The sequence below is a fragment of the Bufo bufo genome, chromosome 5 (genome assembly GCF_905171765.1).
Source record: "Bufo bufo chromosome 5, aBufBuf1.1, whole genome shotgun sequence".
In the NCBI taxonomy this organism is placed as follows: Eukaryota; Metazoa; Chordata; class Amphibia; order Anura; family Bufonidae; genus Bufo; species Bufo bufo.
The window spans coordinates 159,718,598-159,734,806 of NC_053393.1; the positions used below are offsets into that span (position 1 = coordinate 159,718,598).

At 43.7% G+C, this 16,209-nt stretch overlaps 1 protein-coding gene across 3 annotated transcripts in view; it reads right to left on the reverse strand.

Annotated features, from left to right (window-relative positions):
- MIB1 (MIB E3 ubiquitin protein ligase 1) overlaps positions 1-16,209 on the reverse strand; it is a 122,452-nt gene that overhangs the window by 104,628 nt on the left and 1,615 nt on the right. For all 3 annotated transcript variants that reach the window (XR_005779299.1, XM_040434024.1, XM_040434025.1), the window contains exons 2-4: positions 13,887-14,058; positions 8,937-9,066; positions 557-661 (exon numbers count right to left, since the gene is read on the reverse strand). Coding sequence is in view for 2 of the 3 variants with exons in the window: in XM_040434024.1 (XP_040289958.1) it covers positions 557-661; positions 8,937-9,066; positions 13,887-14,058 (407 nt within the window). In the remaining variant the exon portion in view is untranslated. The remainder of the gene's footprint in view (positions 1-556; positions 662-8,936; positions 9,067-13,886; positions 14,059-16,209) is intronic.

The following is a 16,209-nucleotide window of genomic DNA, read 5'->3' on the forward strand; positions in this document are numbered from 1 at the left end:
TTCAATTGGTGCTGTTTATAACATGACCTACTTTGAAAACTCACTAATTATTCATTCACTGTAGGGTTCCCTTTAATAACTATTTTAAGATTTTATTTTTCCAAAATTTGAAGGAAAAAAAAAACCACTGCAATTATGCAACAATACACAATATAAAAAGGAAGCAAATTCTCTTTCACGGTACAGTAGACCCAATTAACAACAGGCAGGCGACAACCAAAAGAAAAAAAAAAACTGTATAACAATGAAACATCTATTGATGGTCAAAGAGGCTAACGTCTGAATGTATTAAAGGAAAGCGTGCTTTTCCTGCAAGTATAATGTGTAGCTGTAATTAGATCAGAAGTAACACTACAGCAGCTGGAAGGGTCAAAATACACCAAGGCGCCCTATTGTGCATGCCTCATGGCCTCAGATGCATCACAAAAGAGCTGTACTAAACATCCCAGACTTGCACATGCATGCAACAAAAGAGTGAAAAGAAATAGGCACTCCCCTGACCCTGCCACCCCCATTCAGGAGTTTTTCCAGGAATTGTCCCTTCTTAGCTACTTACCATGCCTTCAAATCCAACTCTGTAAAGGTTTTTAGCTCCATTGTCCCAAAGGACATAGGCAGCACTGTGTGGGCTTGATGCACTCCAATCCTGGATCTCAGTTACCTAAAATGAGATTAAATAATAAGTTCATGTAAATTGATTTGTTAAACGGTAAAAGGATAATGGCACAGAGGCAAGATCACAAATATGGCGATTGATATTTTAGTTCAAAGTATTCATGATTATAATGAATGGACATACTGTGAACAATAGTCTGTGTGTGACGCCAGCCTGGACACGGCAGACAGGAGGGAGTGGTTGGCATCTCGGACAATAAGAAAACACCCATAATTATTTTGTAGAAAAAATCTAACCAGATAGACACTTTCCACATGTGAAGTTTTAGGGCATCATTATGTAGTGTTACCAGATAAAAAGGACGACCCGCCACCTTCTGATGCAGAAAGCACAGGTTATGGGCACATACAGGCAACAGGTTCATGTTTAGATATGAGCGAATTTCTGCTTATGAAATTCGTTCACACTTTGGTGGTAAAAGGTGAATTGCGTTATGGATTCCGTTACCACGGACCATAACGCAAGTCTATAACGGAATGCCTTTAGAGGCATTCCGTTATTCATTCCGTCATAATAGAAGTCTATTGGCTGCAAAACAGATCCGTCCCGTTTCCATCATGCATTGTAAAGAACTTTTTTTGCACCGAATTCTGCAGAATACAAAAACGTGTTTTTTTTTCCCCCAACGTATACGTCAAACAGATGAGAAAAAAAGACAACCCTTAGTCCTGCAAAAAAATTATACGTTTTTTTTTTTTTTTACAATGGAAATCTATGGTGACAGATGCCACAGAATGACATCTGTCTGAGGCATCCGTTAACATATACTTTTTTTGCGTATATTAAACGTATGTATGACAAACACACCAGCCTTAAGTGCCCAATCCAGCACTTCTGTTATTTTCGTTGTTTCACTTCCCTTGTAATTGGCTATAATAGCCTGCTGTGCATCACTACACTACATACACTGTGTGATGCATGTGGCGCACTATGTATTGATCACACACTGCACTACATACAGTACACACATTAATACATCACATGCTGCGCTGTCACCTGAATGTTCGAGGTGTAGTTATCCAGCACTGCTGCCATGTTCTCCGGTGTACTCGGACACAGCACATCTCTCCCCCTACTCTCCTGAGTACAGCTACTGCCTGAGAGAAGCTAGCCCCTCCCGCTTACAGCTCCCCCTGCTGCAGGGCGCTGTATCGCTCCGGCGCCCCCCCAAACCAACCAATAACAAAGCTCCTTGCTGTAAGGAGCTTTGCTATTGGTTATTTCAGGCACCAGCGCGCCCTGCGTTGATGAAAGGCAGGAAAAAGTCTAAGGCATATTGATACGTCTTAGACTTTTTTCGGGGAGTAAAATGGCCTGAACAAGCATCAATGACTGTTGTACAGGCGTTATTGCAACCTCTAGTGTGTACCATAATATGTAACTTTTTAATGCCAAAAAAAGTGCCATAAAGATAATGATGTACCTGCCATTTTTTTTATGTCTAGACTACACTGTAGAATACTATAGAGTAATTGAGGAAAATGTAGGCTACATGGGGGAGTGACAGAGGGTAAGTCCTATGTAAATGAGCTTCCCTCCTGTTGCGCCTTTTCATAGGTATATATATTGATATCCAATTATTCTAGTTAAGATGGATGTTCATTGCCTTTAAGAGCCACGCTCGACTATATTAACAATTTTGTATGTCTTGAGTAAGCCGAAGTAAGGTCGCACAAAGGTTTCTGCTTTTTAGTGTTATTTGTCTCATGAATGTACCAGTCTGAGAAGAAGACTCCTTTTTCTCCTCTTTATAAATTTATGACGGGAGATAAGATAAGAAGCAGCTGGTGATAATTACCTATACAATTAGGTATTTATTAATGAAGCAAAATATATAATATGTATGTATTCATTTAATGAGCCTTAGGCCTCATGCACACGACCGTTGTGTGCACCCGTGGCCGTTGTGCCGTTTTCCGTTTTTTTTCGCGGACCCATTGACTTTCAATGGGTCCGTGGAAAAATCGGAAAATGCACCGTTTGGCAGCCGCATCCGTGAGCCGTGTTTCCTGGCCGTGAAAAAAATATGACCTGTCCTATTTTTTTCACGGCCAACGGTTCACGGACCCATTCAAGTCAATGGGTCCGTGAAAGAACACGGATGCACACAAGATTGGCATCCGTGTCCGTGATCCGTGGCCGTAGGTTAGTTTTTATACAGACGGATCCGAAGATCCGTCTGCATAAAAGCTTTTTCAAAGCTGAGTTTTCACTTCGTGAAAACTCAGAACCGACAGTATATTCTAACACAGAAGCGTTCCCATGGTGATGGGGACGCTTCTAGTTAGAATACACTACAAACTGTGTAAAAGACTGCCCCCTGCTGCCTGGCAGCACCCGATCTCTTACAGGGGGCCGTGATCAGCACAATTAACCCCTTCAGGTGCGGCACCTGAAAGGGTTAATTGTACTATCATATCCCCCTGTAAAAGATCAGGGCTGCCAGGCAGCAGGGGGCAGACCTCCCCCCCCCCTCCCCAGTTTGAATATCATTGATGGCCAGTGCGGCCTCCCCCCCCCCCCCTCTATTGTAATAATTCGTTGGTGGCACAGTGTGCGCCCCCCCCCCTCCCTCCCTCTATTGTAATAATTCGTTGGTGGCACAGTGTGCGCCCCCCATCGGCCCCCCCTCCCTCTATAGCATTAGCAACATTGGTGGCCAGTGTGCGGCCTCCCATCTCCCCCCCCCCCCATCATTGGTGGCAGCGGAGTTCCGATCGGAGTCCCAGTTTAATCGCTGGGGCTCCGATCGGTAACCATGGTCTGTCTCTAATTGCTACAAGTGTCAGAATTAATCCTATAGCTTTGAATTAAAGCTTCTAAGGTCAAAATGTATATTCAGACTTACATAAGTTAACCCTTTATACTATGATGCAGATAGCTTACACAGCAGTGCCACCTAGGTATGAGGTGAATGCCATGAAAGCCATGGTGATATGCGCTATGATGGACTACCCAGCTTTCCTAGGAGCAGAAGTGAGATTCCTACTAGGACTTGGTAAGAGACAGAGAATAATATTTCATTTTATTAAGACTAATTTGATAGTGTGGGTGAAATTATACCATCTAGATTGGCGAAAAAATAAATACATTTATTGATCATCTCCATATTGAGATGTAGTCTTAGGATATTGTGAGGCTTCATTCTATAGAAAAATCATGACTCATAATTTAGCAAAGCATTAAATGATTGTATATTATATAGAGTACAGACCAAAAGTTTGGACACACCTTCTCATTCAAAGAGTTTTCTTTATTTTCATGACTATGAAGGCATCAAAACTATGAATTAACACATGTGGAATTATATACATAACAAACAAGTGTGAAACAACTGAAAATATGTCCCTATTCTAGGTTCTTCAAAGTAGCCAACCTTTTGCTTTGATTCTGCTTTGCACACTCTTGGCATTCTCTTGATGAGCTTCAAGAGGTAGTCCCCTGAAATGGTCTTCCAACAGTCTTGAAGGAGTTCCCAGAGATGCTTAAGCACTTGCTGGCCCTTTTTGCCTTCACTCTGCGGTCCAGCTCACCCCAACCCATCTCGATTGGGTTCAGGTCCCGGTGAATGTGGAGGCCAGGTCATCTGGCGCAGCACCCCATCACTCTCCTTCATGGTCAAATAGCTCTTACTTTCAAAGTTTTCCCAATTTTTCGGCTGACTGACCTTCATTTCTTAAAGTAATGATGGCCACTCGTTTTTCTTTACTTAGCTGCTTTTTTCTTGCCATAATACAAATTCTAACAGTCTATTCAGTAGGACTATAAGCTGTGTATCCACCTGACTTCTCCTCAACACAACTGATGGTCCCAACCCCATTTATAAGGCAAGAAATCCCACTTATTAAACCTGACAGGGCACACCTGTGAAGTGAAAACCATTTCAGGGGACTACCTCTTGAAGCTCATCAAGAGAATGCCAAGAGTGTGCAAAGCAGTAATCAAGCAAAAGGTGGCTACTTTGAAGAACCTAGAATATGACATATTTTCTGTTGTTTCACACTTGTTTGTTATGTATATAATTCCACATGTGTTAATTCATAGTTTTGATGCCTTCAGTGTGAATCTACAATTTTCATAGTCATGAAAATAAAGAAAACTCTTTGAATGAGAAGGTGTGTCCAAGCTAAGCAAAGGGCTCTTTCACACTTGCGTTTGTTGGGATCCGGCGTGCACTTCCTTTGCCGGAGGTGCCCGCCGGATCCGTAACACCGCAAGTGAACTGAAAGCATTTGAAGACTGATCAGTCTTCAAAATGCGTTCAGTGTTACTATGGCAGCCAGGACGCTATTAAAGTCCTGGTTGCCATGGTAGTGGTGGGGAGCGGGGGAGCAGTGTGCTAGCCGCCTGTGCGGCTCCCGGGGCGCTCCATGCGCATGGATCGCGTGATCCATGCGCGTGGGTCGCCCTGGCGTCACTCTGGGGGCCGCGCGGACGGTGGGTATGCTGCTCCCCGCTCCCCACTACACTTTACCATGGCAGACAGGACTTTAGCGTCCTGGCAGCCATGGTAACCATTCCCAAAACGACGTTTTAGCTTAAAGCCGGATCCGGATTAATGCCTTTCAATAGGCATTAATTCCGGATCTGGCCTTGCGGCAAGTGTTCAGGATTTTTGGCCGGAGCAAAAAGCGCAGCATGCTGCAGTATTTTCTCCGGCCAAAAAACGTTCCGATCCTGAACTGAAGACATCCTGATGCATCCTTAACGGATTTCTCTCCATTAAAAATGCATTGAGATAATCCTGATCAGGATTTTTCCGGCATAGAGCCCCGACAACGGAACTCTATGCCGGAAAAGAACAACGCAAGTGTAAAAGAGCCCTAAGTGATGGATTCCCACAGGAAAGACCTTCCCATTTAAGATATGGTCTAGCAAAGATCCTACATCCCTGTTTTTTGTCTTGATAACCTTACCAAAGTCATATGTGTGAAAATAGTCCAGGATGGGGCGGAAGGATACAGTTATCGCTTCTAAGTTATATCCTTGAATGGATTTGCCCATTCTGGAAGTCATGTGATGTGTAGTTGGTTAGAAGAAGCCGTTATGTATTTAGCATTCCATATTGATGTCTAGAATTAGACATGCCCATCCTGATATCATGAGGTTTTCTCTGAACAGAAGTGATGTATATAACTTATGTTCCTACTTTGATATCCTAACATAATAATAGCTTGGTTATAATGTGACAAGTTATTTCCACTCACATGTATTATTAAGCTGGTAATGCTTTATATTAATGCTATATATATTCATTTGCATGTATCATTGTGTTTATTTACTCATGTTTATAACCATGTAACCAATAAATCTGGATTTTTTTATAATACCTGTGTATTATTGTATAATGTAGGACTACATTTTTATCATTAACGTCATCTCACGTCAAAAGAACTTATCTGAGGAAATAGTCGGACTCAGATGTGAATTGTATCGATTAGTTTGTCTACAATTCACCAGGTCATGATTTTAAGAATTTATGACAAATTTTATTAATTTTATTTATTTTATGGTTAATTATTTTTATGACCATAATTAATAATTCTTAATTGAGTTAGTACCACCACCGACACTCCACAGGTTAGCCCCATTTACTAATTAGACTAACGCTCAGAGAACACCTTTAATGTATTTTGCCTTTTACAATATAAATCGGCACCTGAACTTCAACTCTCCAGTCATGTCAACAGTGAACGGATTCCAAGGTACTGGTGGAATGAGGCTGCTGAGAGCGCTGTATGGATCGCTGCTCCTGTCTGAGCACACTCCGCTCAGCTGAAAGCTTTGGATAGCACATAGTTACAGGATAGCCTTCAGCTGAGCGAAGGGAGTAGGCAGGAGCCCACTCCGCTCACCTAAATCTAAATCCTGGCATAGAAATCAGTAAGGGCTCATGCACATGAATGTATTTTCTTTCCGTGTCGTTCAGTTGTTTTTTTTGTGGACCATATGCGGAACCATTAGTTAAACAAGTCCACAAAAAAAAAAAAACGGCATTCCGGTTCCGTACATCCGTATTTCTGTTCCGCCAAAAAATAAAACATGTCCTATTATTGTCCACATTACGGACAAGGATAGTACTGTTTCTATTAGGGGACCGCTGTTTCTGTTCCGCAAAATACGGAATGCATTGCGGACGTCAACCACATTTTTTGTGAATCTGTTTTTGCAGACCGCAAAATACATACGGTCGTGGGCATGAGATCTTTGCTAGGATTTAAGCCAAGCTCTGGGGGCACAGGCAGGAACAGCGATCTTTACAGCACTCGCTGCAGCCCCTTTTCTCCAATATAGTGGAATACATACGCACTTGTGATGTTGTGGACTTGTTCAATTGCCAATTCCTTAGTAAAAAAAATAAATAAATGCATAAAGTATATTGAAAAATTATTTTTGGACATTTGCAAACATTTTTAAATAAAGTTGTTTAAAAAGTTTAGTTACCCTTTAAATGAAACTGCCCATCTAAAATTCACTCGTTCCCAAAAAGGGGCAAGACTGCTTCATGTAAATGCAGATCTCATGTCCGCTCACCATCCGGTTATTGTCAGGAACAAATAGTTACATACAGTGATCTCCTCCACAGTATGGGAAGGAGCGATCTCTAATGACATCGCTTGTCCATACAGAATCATTGTTTGCCAGCAGCAGAGGCTGCTTAGATAGTGCGATCTGCCACCGGCAAACCACGAATTTAGGTGTCCGCACCAACAATCCAATTACCCAATGAACAAGCATTTCGCTCGTTCGATGGTGCTACCTTTACAGTGGCAAATTATCGCTTGTTAGTAATAATCTGCCCGATGTTCAGGCAGTGTAAAGGGGCCTCAAGGTAATACCACCTATTATATGGCTTACTTAAAGGGGTTGCCCGAGTTATGAAAAAAAAAATATAGTAATGTAAATCTGATGGGCAGCAATATATAACTGAGCTAAGCAAGTTTTAGGTAAAATAAAAATTATATTTCCTCATGTCCCTGGTTCTCTTCGGGCCCTTTGCTTACCCTGCTCTGCAAAGTGAGTGAATACAAGTGCTGCCCTGAGTGACATGTCTGCCTGCTGGGATACTCAGCATGTTGTATGTGTAGGACTACAGGTCCCAGCTGTACAATGACACTGCTGATACACACAGGGTCTTCTCCCTACCTGTTCTTGTGCAGAACTCCTCTAGTCTGTCAGCTTCTGTGCCCAGCATTTGTCTCCTCACTGCCTGCAGCTACTCAGTAAAGCCTTGAGCCCTGAGTCTGTGCTCCTATAGGGGTCAATCTTTCCTGAAGTATCCAGTGGGAGGGAGACACAGCAGCAGCAGACTGCAGTGCAGGGGGCGTGGCCAGCACATTGACGTCTCGTGTACAGACACATCTCTGCTCTCTCAGGCTTGTGCACGAAACATCATCTGAGCAGGGAGAGAATCTGACATCACAGGTCATGTGACCCTCAGTGAAATCCGAGAAAGGAGCAACTACAGATGCAGTAAGTGCATGGTAAAGCTGTTAAATACAAAGAACAAAAAAAATAACTCTGACAACCCCTTTAAAGGGAATCTGTCACATACGGCAAGCCTCATATACATGTAATACATATAGAAAACACCTGCAGATCAGTTTTTTATTTGTCGATACTCACCCCCATTCTTCTGCTATGCTCCTACAAACTGGCCATGCAATGCATAGAGAGGATGTCTCCCGGATGTTTCCATTATGTGTACATGCGCAGTAGTCCTCTCAATACATTCCATTGCTGGTTTGCTGCTTCACAGCAGTGAAAATGATGTTTAAACTTACCGGTAATTGGATTTTCCAGACCCCACGACAGAACCCTTCCTTATTCCCTGTGGTGCTGTCGTGGGGGAAAGGAAAAATGGGGGGTGTAATCAACATACAAATTACTAAGTCATCTTCTGCATAGCTATTTCATGTATCACCGTACTTATTAGGACTTGCCATAGGCGACAAATCCCATTTAAGGCCAGAATTTTGAGCTTTTCTTGGCCTCATAGTGTCGCTCCTCAAGTCATGCCCTTTTCCCACCAAGGCGGGTCTCCTTGTCAGACCAGTAAAAGAAAGTGTCATAAAACAGACTCCACTGCACTTTGGTAAGTAATCAGGATTTAAACAAAACTAATTCACCAGAGCCGCAAAATAAAAAATTAATTAAAAAATGTACCCATGAACACACTGAAAGAGCGGTGCTGTGAACTGCATCTTCCATGTTGTCAAAAGACAGTGTTCAGGGACACCAGAAATAGGAGGACACTTACCTTGCCTCTCCTGCCATTGCCTCCATCTTGGTCTTCCCACTGCCAATCAACTCCTCGCACTACTCTAGCACCAGCAAAAATTCCTCTTGCAGTTATCTTCTTTGACTTCCGTCGGGACTCCAAGAGGACACTAAGATTTAATGAATAATTTGCACTGAATGACAGTAATAAACTGTATATTAGTCACAATTCCATGGATAGATCAATAAATTAAAATCTGGCCTTCTCTTTGTACAACCCCCAAAACATTTAACTTTCCTGAGTGATCAAAGAATTCATTTCTCACCTGCACTAGGGCTTTATATGAGGATTTCAGTCACTTTGGAAGGCAAGAAAAGCTCAACATGCATTACTTATCTTTCTAAAAAAAAAATATCAAAGGGGTCAGCCATGCACACTTGGGCCAAGATTTACTTATGTCTCTGTGCCTCAAATGTGTCTAAAAAAAAAAAAAAAAAAAAAGGTGGCACTCTTTATCGCAACAAAGTTCTCTCCAATTTTTACAGACCCTCTCAAAAAAGGGGTGGTGATTAGAATCAAGGGGTGGGGTTTCGTAGGAAATTGGGTGGAGCCCAAATTGAACTATAGAACTAAATGGAGCTGTGTAGAATTGAGCCTGCACAAGCTTAGTGACAGGCTTGCTTGCTTTTGTACCTCCAATAAGGCCCATCTTACACAAGCATATTCAGTCCAGGGAACAAGCTCTGTGTCGGCTCTATTTCCCTGACTGGACACTGCTCCAATGAAGTGAGCTCACAGCATTATAATCATTTATGATGCTGTGTCTTCCTTCCTGACCAGTGGTCTACTAAACTGTATTCACATAATGCAGTATTTCCTGACCATGAGTCTACTGATCTACTGAACTGTACTCCCATAATACAGTACTACCTGACCACAGGTCTACTGAACTGTATTAATATAAAGCAGTACTTCCTGACCAGGGGGCTACTGAACTGCAGTCACATAATACAGTACTACCAGACCACGGGTCTACTGAACTATACTCACATAATGCAGTACTTCCTGACCATGGGTCTACTGAACTATACTCACATAATGCAGTACTTCCTGACCACGGGGCTACAGAACTATACTCACATAATGCAGTACTACCGGACCACGGGTCTACTGAACTATACTCACATAATGCAGTACTTCCTGACCATGGGTCTACAGAACTATACTCACATAATGCAGTACTTCCTGACCAGGGGTCTACAGAACTATACTCACATAATGCAGTACTTCGTGACCAGGGGGGCTACAGAACTGTACTCGCATAATGCAGTACTTCCTGACCATGGGTCTACAGAACTATACTCACATAATGCTGTGAGTACAGTTTACTAGACCCTCAGTGAGATGGGAATTCACAGCATCATTAATTATTTTGATGTTCTAGGTTCACTTCAGGGAATAGTTCAGTCCAGGAAATATAGCTTTCCCACAGAGCATCTTTCCTGGACTGAATACGCTTGTGTGAAATTGGCCCAAGAATTGAGAGGTTCAGCCATCGTTCCATGCTGTTGCTCCTATAGACAGCTGAAATATAGTAATAGCTGGATTACAGAAAGAGGGAGCACTGTAATTTAAAGGGGATCAGACTTAGGCTACTTTCACACTCGCATTTTGGCTGTTTGTGAGATCCGTTCAGGGCTCTCACAAGCGGTCCAAAACTGACCAGTTTTGCCCTAATGCATTCTGAATGGAAAAGGATCCGCTCAGAATGCATCAGTTTGCCTCCATTCTGTCACCATTCCGCTCTGGAGGCGTACACCAAAACGCTGCCTGCAGCGGTTTTCTGTCTGCCATGTGGTGCGGACACAATCTGGCACAATAGAAAACGGATCCGTCTCCCATTGACTTTCAATGGAGTTCATGACGGATCTGTCTTGGCTATGTTACAGATAATTCAAACGGATCCGTTCATGACAGATGCATGCGGTTGTATTATTGTAAAGGATCCATTTTTGCAGATCCATAACGGATCCGCCCAAAACGCGAGTGTAAAAGTAGCCTAAGCTGTCCTATGTTAAGGCAGCATAATATAAGGACATGATGGCTCCCCTATTAGTCAAAACCAAACAATAAATGATCAAGGAATACATTTGACATATAGCTTAAAGGGAATGTGGCTCATATAATCTCTCTTTATAGTTTTCTATGCTGTGACCTCAGTCATTTTACAAGGAAAGAACAGACAAGCTTTGACCATCACCTATTGTGAATGGTGGATCCTGTTTTATCCATAGATCTGATGGTCTGTTTAGATCACTATTCAGCAGTCATTACATTATCATCACTGAGAAGTGGTGCCTATTATTAGATTTAGTGGCCAGTGTGAACACTGCAGGATTTTGTTATTTTAAATATAGATAGTGTAATGGATTATGAAATATCAACAAAAATTCTTTAAAGAGGACCTTTCATCGGTCCAAACATTGTGAACTAAGTATCATGACATATACAGTGGCGCCCAGGGATCTCACTGCACTTACTATTATCCCTGGGCACCGCTCCGTTCTCCCGTTATGTCCTCCGGTATGTTCGGGGACTTGGTTATAGTAGGCGGAGACTTAGGGGACTGTTATAGTAGGCGGAGTCTGCCTTTGTTCTGCTGGGCGTCTCCTCCTAGGTTGTAGCACTGGCCAGTCGCAGCGCAGAGCTCACAGTCTGGGAGGTTTTTTCTCCCAGGCTGTGAGCTCTGCGATGCGATTGGCCAGCGCTACAGCCTAGAAGGAGACGCCCAGCAGAACAAGGGCAGTCTCCTCCTACTATAACCAAGTCCCCTAAGTCTCCGCCTACTATAACCAAGTCCCCGAACATACCGGAGGACATAACGGGAGAACGGAGCGGCGCCCAGGGAAAATAGTAAGTGCAGTGAGATCCCTGGGCGCCGCTGTATATGTCATGATACTTAGTTCACAATGTTTGCACCAATGAAAGGTCCTCTTTAAAACTATGTTTAACATAAAAGCTTCACTTAAACAATAGATCATTGTCATATTTCCTTTAAAGGGTTGTCTGTTCTAGGAGCTGACCTACCCCTGCCAGTAACGTGTGCCCTGTCCATAGTGTTGCCGTTCTAGCACTGCATCTCCCTCAATGGCCGAGTCTACCGGAAGTGGCTTGGTTACTTCTAGTGTCATACCATTTAAGCACATGTGACTGCTGAGGTTAAGTCCTAGGCCGGACAACCCCTTTAAAGAGAACCGGTCACATTGAACATGGTGTGTGAGCAGAAGTAATCATGTTATAGAGCAGGAGGAGCTGAGCAGATTATCTTCTTTCGAGATTCAGTATAACTTGTATTTTATTCTTTTATATTCCTGCTTATTCTGGGCTTTGAAGTCCAGGAGGTGGTCCTATCGGTGATCTCCTGTCCTCTATGACTCTGTATGACTATATATTAGTCTGCTCAGCTCCTCCTGCTCTATAACATGCTGCCTTGCAGCTTAGACACCATGTTCAATGTAACAGGTTCCCTTTAAGTCTGGTTTGCTCATAAGCGAAGCGCTCCCCCGGAGCCCACCCACACCTCTGAATAAACCTCAGCCTATCATTCACTTGGGCATGGGGTGCATTCATACTTGTGAATACAGCTGAAAGCGGGTGCTTTTACCATGCGCGATTTTAGTGAATGAGTGCTGAACAACAATATACAAACCAATCGATGCTCATTTTTACATGGCCCGATGAACACATTCAGTTTGCATACCATCAGCAGCACATCCACAGTTTACACAGGGCAATGCGCTGCTGATAAACTACCATTTCTGTTTCTGCATGAAAGATGCGATCACTCAACAAACTCATTTATTGTGTGATCAGTGGCAGGTTTACATGGGATATGATCAGGAAGAATCATTATATTGAGGACCCTTAAAGGGAACCTGTGGTCAATTTTATGCTGAACTCACGAAGGGCAGTATAAATTAGTGACAGAAATGCTGATGTCAGCGGTGTGTCACTCATGAGCTAAAAGTAAGTGGTTGCTGAGAACCAGCATCATAATCATTGCAGCCCAGGCCTTGAGAAGAGTCAGAGTTATTCATAAGCTCCTGGTCTCCCCGTCCTTCTGCTGATGATTGACAGTTCTCTTCTAGGGAGAAAAGTAAGGAGAAGACTGTCAATCATCAGTAGATGGACGAGGAGAGCAGGACATTATGAATAACCAGGACTCTTCTCAGTAAGATTTGACTCTTCTCAAGGCCTGGGCTGTAATGATTATGATGCTGGTTCTCAGCAACCACTTTTAGCTCATGAGTGACACACCGCTGAAATCAGCATTTCTGTCACTAATTTATGCTTCTCTGAGGGCAGCATAAAGCTGATGACAGGTTCCCTTTAATAATGATGACCTACCCTAAAGTGAAGATTATACTTACCAGGTCCCTACCGCTGGGTTCGGTGTCTGTCTCTTCCTCTTCCTGACATGCTGAAATCAACATCCGTCCACAGGGGAATCACATGACTGCTGCAGCCAATCACAGGCTGCAGCGGTAACCTGCTCCCCTTGCGTCACAGCAACTGGCCCCTTTCCATTGGAAAAACCCAAGACGAACTCATTATTTCAAAATGGTAAAAAAACAAGATTCTGAAAACTGAACGGACTCCGTTGTAATTAATAGAGTCTGTTCATCTCCGTGTGTGCCCTATCCGCCACTTCCATTATTTCCATTGTTCTGCTCCTCTAACGTAGCGCAACAACCGAAATAAACTAAGGTGATGTGAACCTAGCCTTGCCTATCCTTAGAAAAGGCCATCCAAATGAGGTCTGACACCAGCGGGGTCCTAGAAATCAGAGTCCCACCAATCCAACAGTGACAGCCAATTCTAGGGCTAGCCATCAGTGCCTAAGTCCAATGAAAGTAACCCTATAAAGCACCAATAGATGTATTGCTGACTTTTACATTACAGTAACAACTGCCATAGGTACCACCTTACCGCTCACTTCCTGGGGTCGTAATTCTGTAAAAGCGATGCCTGAGGTGATGCTTGTCACCGTGATAGCAAACGGTGCACAGGTCATAGTTTGTGCACTCGGCACACTTCCACCGGATTCCTATAATGGGCTGTTGTCGGCACGTATCACACATCGTTCCATCATGTTTCACACCTTAAAAAAATAGGCAGATGGGATTAAACAATCATAGCAAAGGAAAGAATATTTAGTGCCCTTAGATGAGTGACCAGCAGCGATGACAAACACGTTTATCAGATTTAAAGGGGTTGTCTCCAGGTGTCAGAACACCCATTATTTACTCATCATTCAGATTCATACCTAGTTATACACTGCGTACAGTGTGATTACACCCTGCTGACAGCCCACTCACCAGTGACCACCCTCCTACCTCTCCAGTGACATACATGGACAGCATCTGATCTTAAAGGGGTTTTCCGACTTGGAAAATGGATGATACAGGATCTCAGAGTAGGAGCTGCACTGTGTAGAAACTCAGCACTCTGGTTAAGGCCTCATGCACATGACTGTATTCTTCGTAGGTGCTCTATCTGCAATTTTTGCGGGTAGCACACGGACCCATTCTATGGGGTCACACACACATCCGTATTTGTGGATCTGTGTGGCCACTCCGCAAATTATAGAACATGTGGACATTACTACAAAAATGCAGAACGCACAAGGAGGTGTCAGTAGTGTGCAGATGGAAATACAGACACGGCCATGTGCATGACGCCTAACTGAGGCGTAGTCCCGAGCATAGGAGCTTCCCAAATCTTGCTAGTAACCATTACAGCAGCAGTCATGGAGATGTACAGCCCATAAGTAGAAACTACTGAACTGACCCATGAAAACAATGCAAACTCCGGGGGATTAGAAGCCGTCACCTTACCCTGCAGGAGCCATCTCTATGCAGACTGCCCACAGCGGCCAGATAATCACCAGAACTGAAGCCAAAAATCTGTCCTTTTTAGGAGTAATTTCAATGATTATAGACATTGATGCCAGATTCGCTTTCCTCTCTATATAAACCACCAGAAGGCTGACATTTTAGATCATTTTAATAATGCCCTAGCAGCCACCTCCCCCCCCCCCCCGCCGTGCAATCAGCAGGACAATAGGTGACATCTTTGCCGGCGTCCCTGGCTGCTCACAGATGATTGGTCATCACAATTCAAACCGCAGACATTGTTTCCTATAGAGCAACGGACAGCTGTTCACCGCCACAGCATGGGGGGGGGGGGGGGGGGTAAAGCCCCCAGACTGCAGACCACATCCACCACCGTAATCCCTGAATCTACTACTGAGACCCAGAAAGTCTCCTATCTCAGTACGTTCCTTCACACGCGTCTACAAATACGACCATAAGATCTATAAAGGCTCAGTTACAGATCTCCTGACAGAAGTAGTGCACCTATAAAGACGCCCGCAACCACAAAGACTAGGACACCCCTCTGAAATGTTCATCTTCTCACCAGAAAGCCCTTCCAACCAAGTTGCTGAGCGTTCTCCAGGAATGTCACCATAGTATGCTAAATGCAGGTCACGCACGTTGTGGAATATGGCGCAGAAAAGGCGACCGGTCCGTGCCTTTGTAAATGTGCGCTCGTTACAGATTCAGGCCTCATTACCTTGATAAATGCCCCCAGTCTGTAGACAGTCCGCACAGTAATACACACATCTTCAGAACTTCTGGAACCCATGAGCTATGTGCATAATATCACCCCAATGACACCAGTATACAGTCCTACACAGCACAACCTGTAGGACTATATGAACGACTGTGGAAAAGTTAGGACAGGTGCACAGGACCGTGATGGGCCCTGCAAATACGGTCCATGTGTCGGCCACATTTCCTGGCCCGACCGTGGCTTCTCTGACCCAAACTGACTGTATCATAGTCATTTATGATCCCTGATGATATGAGTACATTGCCATAGCCCCGCGATCGGATAGAGAGTGGCAGCAGTCGTCCTAGCAGATGCGTCTGTCACACCAACCATGTTCCCGGGCTGAGCCCTTATTCCTGATGTACAGGACCACAGAGCGCCGGATGACATCTCTTTAGAAAACGGAGTAGACGGCATATATCGGCTGTAGCGCCACACCCCACAGATACTCCATTCTCCGAGTAATTCTGACCGCACAAATATTGGATTCTCATACAGATCTTGGTGACAGACAACTTCCAGATGCTCTGAGATGTGCACACTTAAGTCACGGTCCAGCATGGCAGAGGTTTTAATAGCTTCATACATTCCCTATGTAATAACAATTCTGGAACATCTATTCTTATGTCTGTATGTT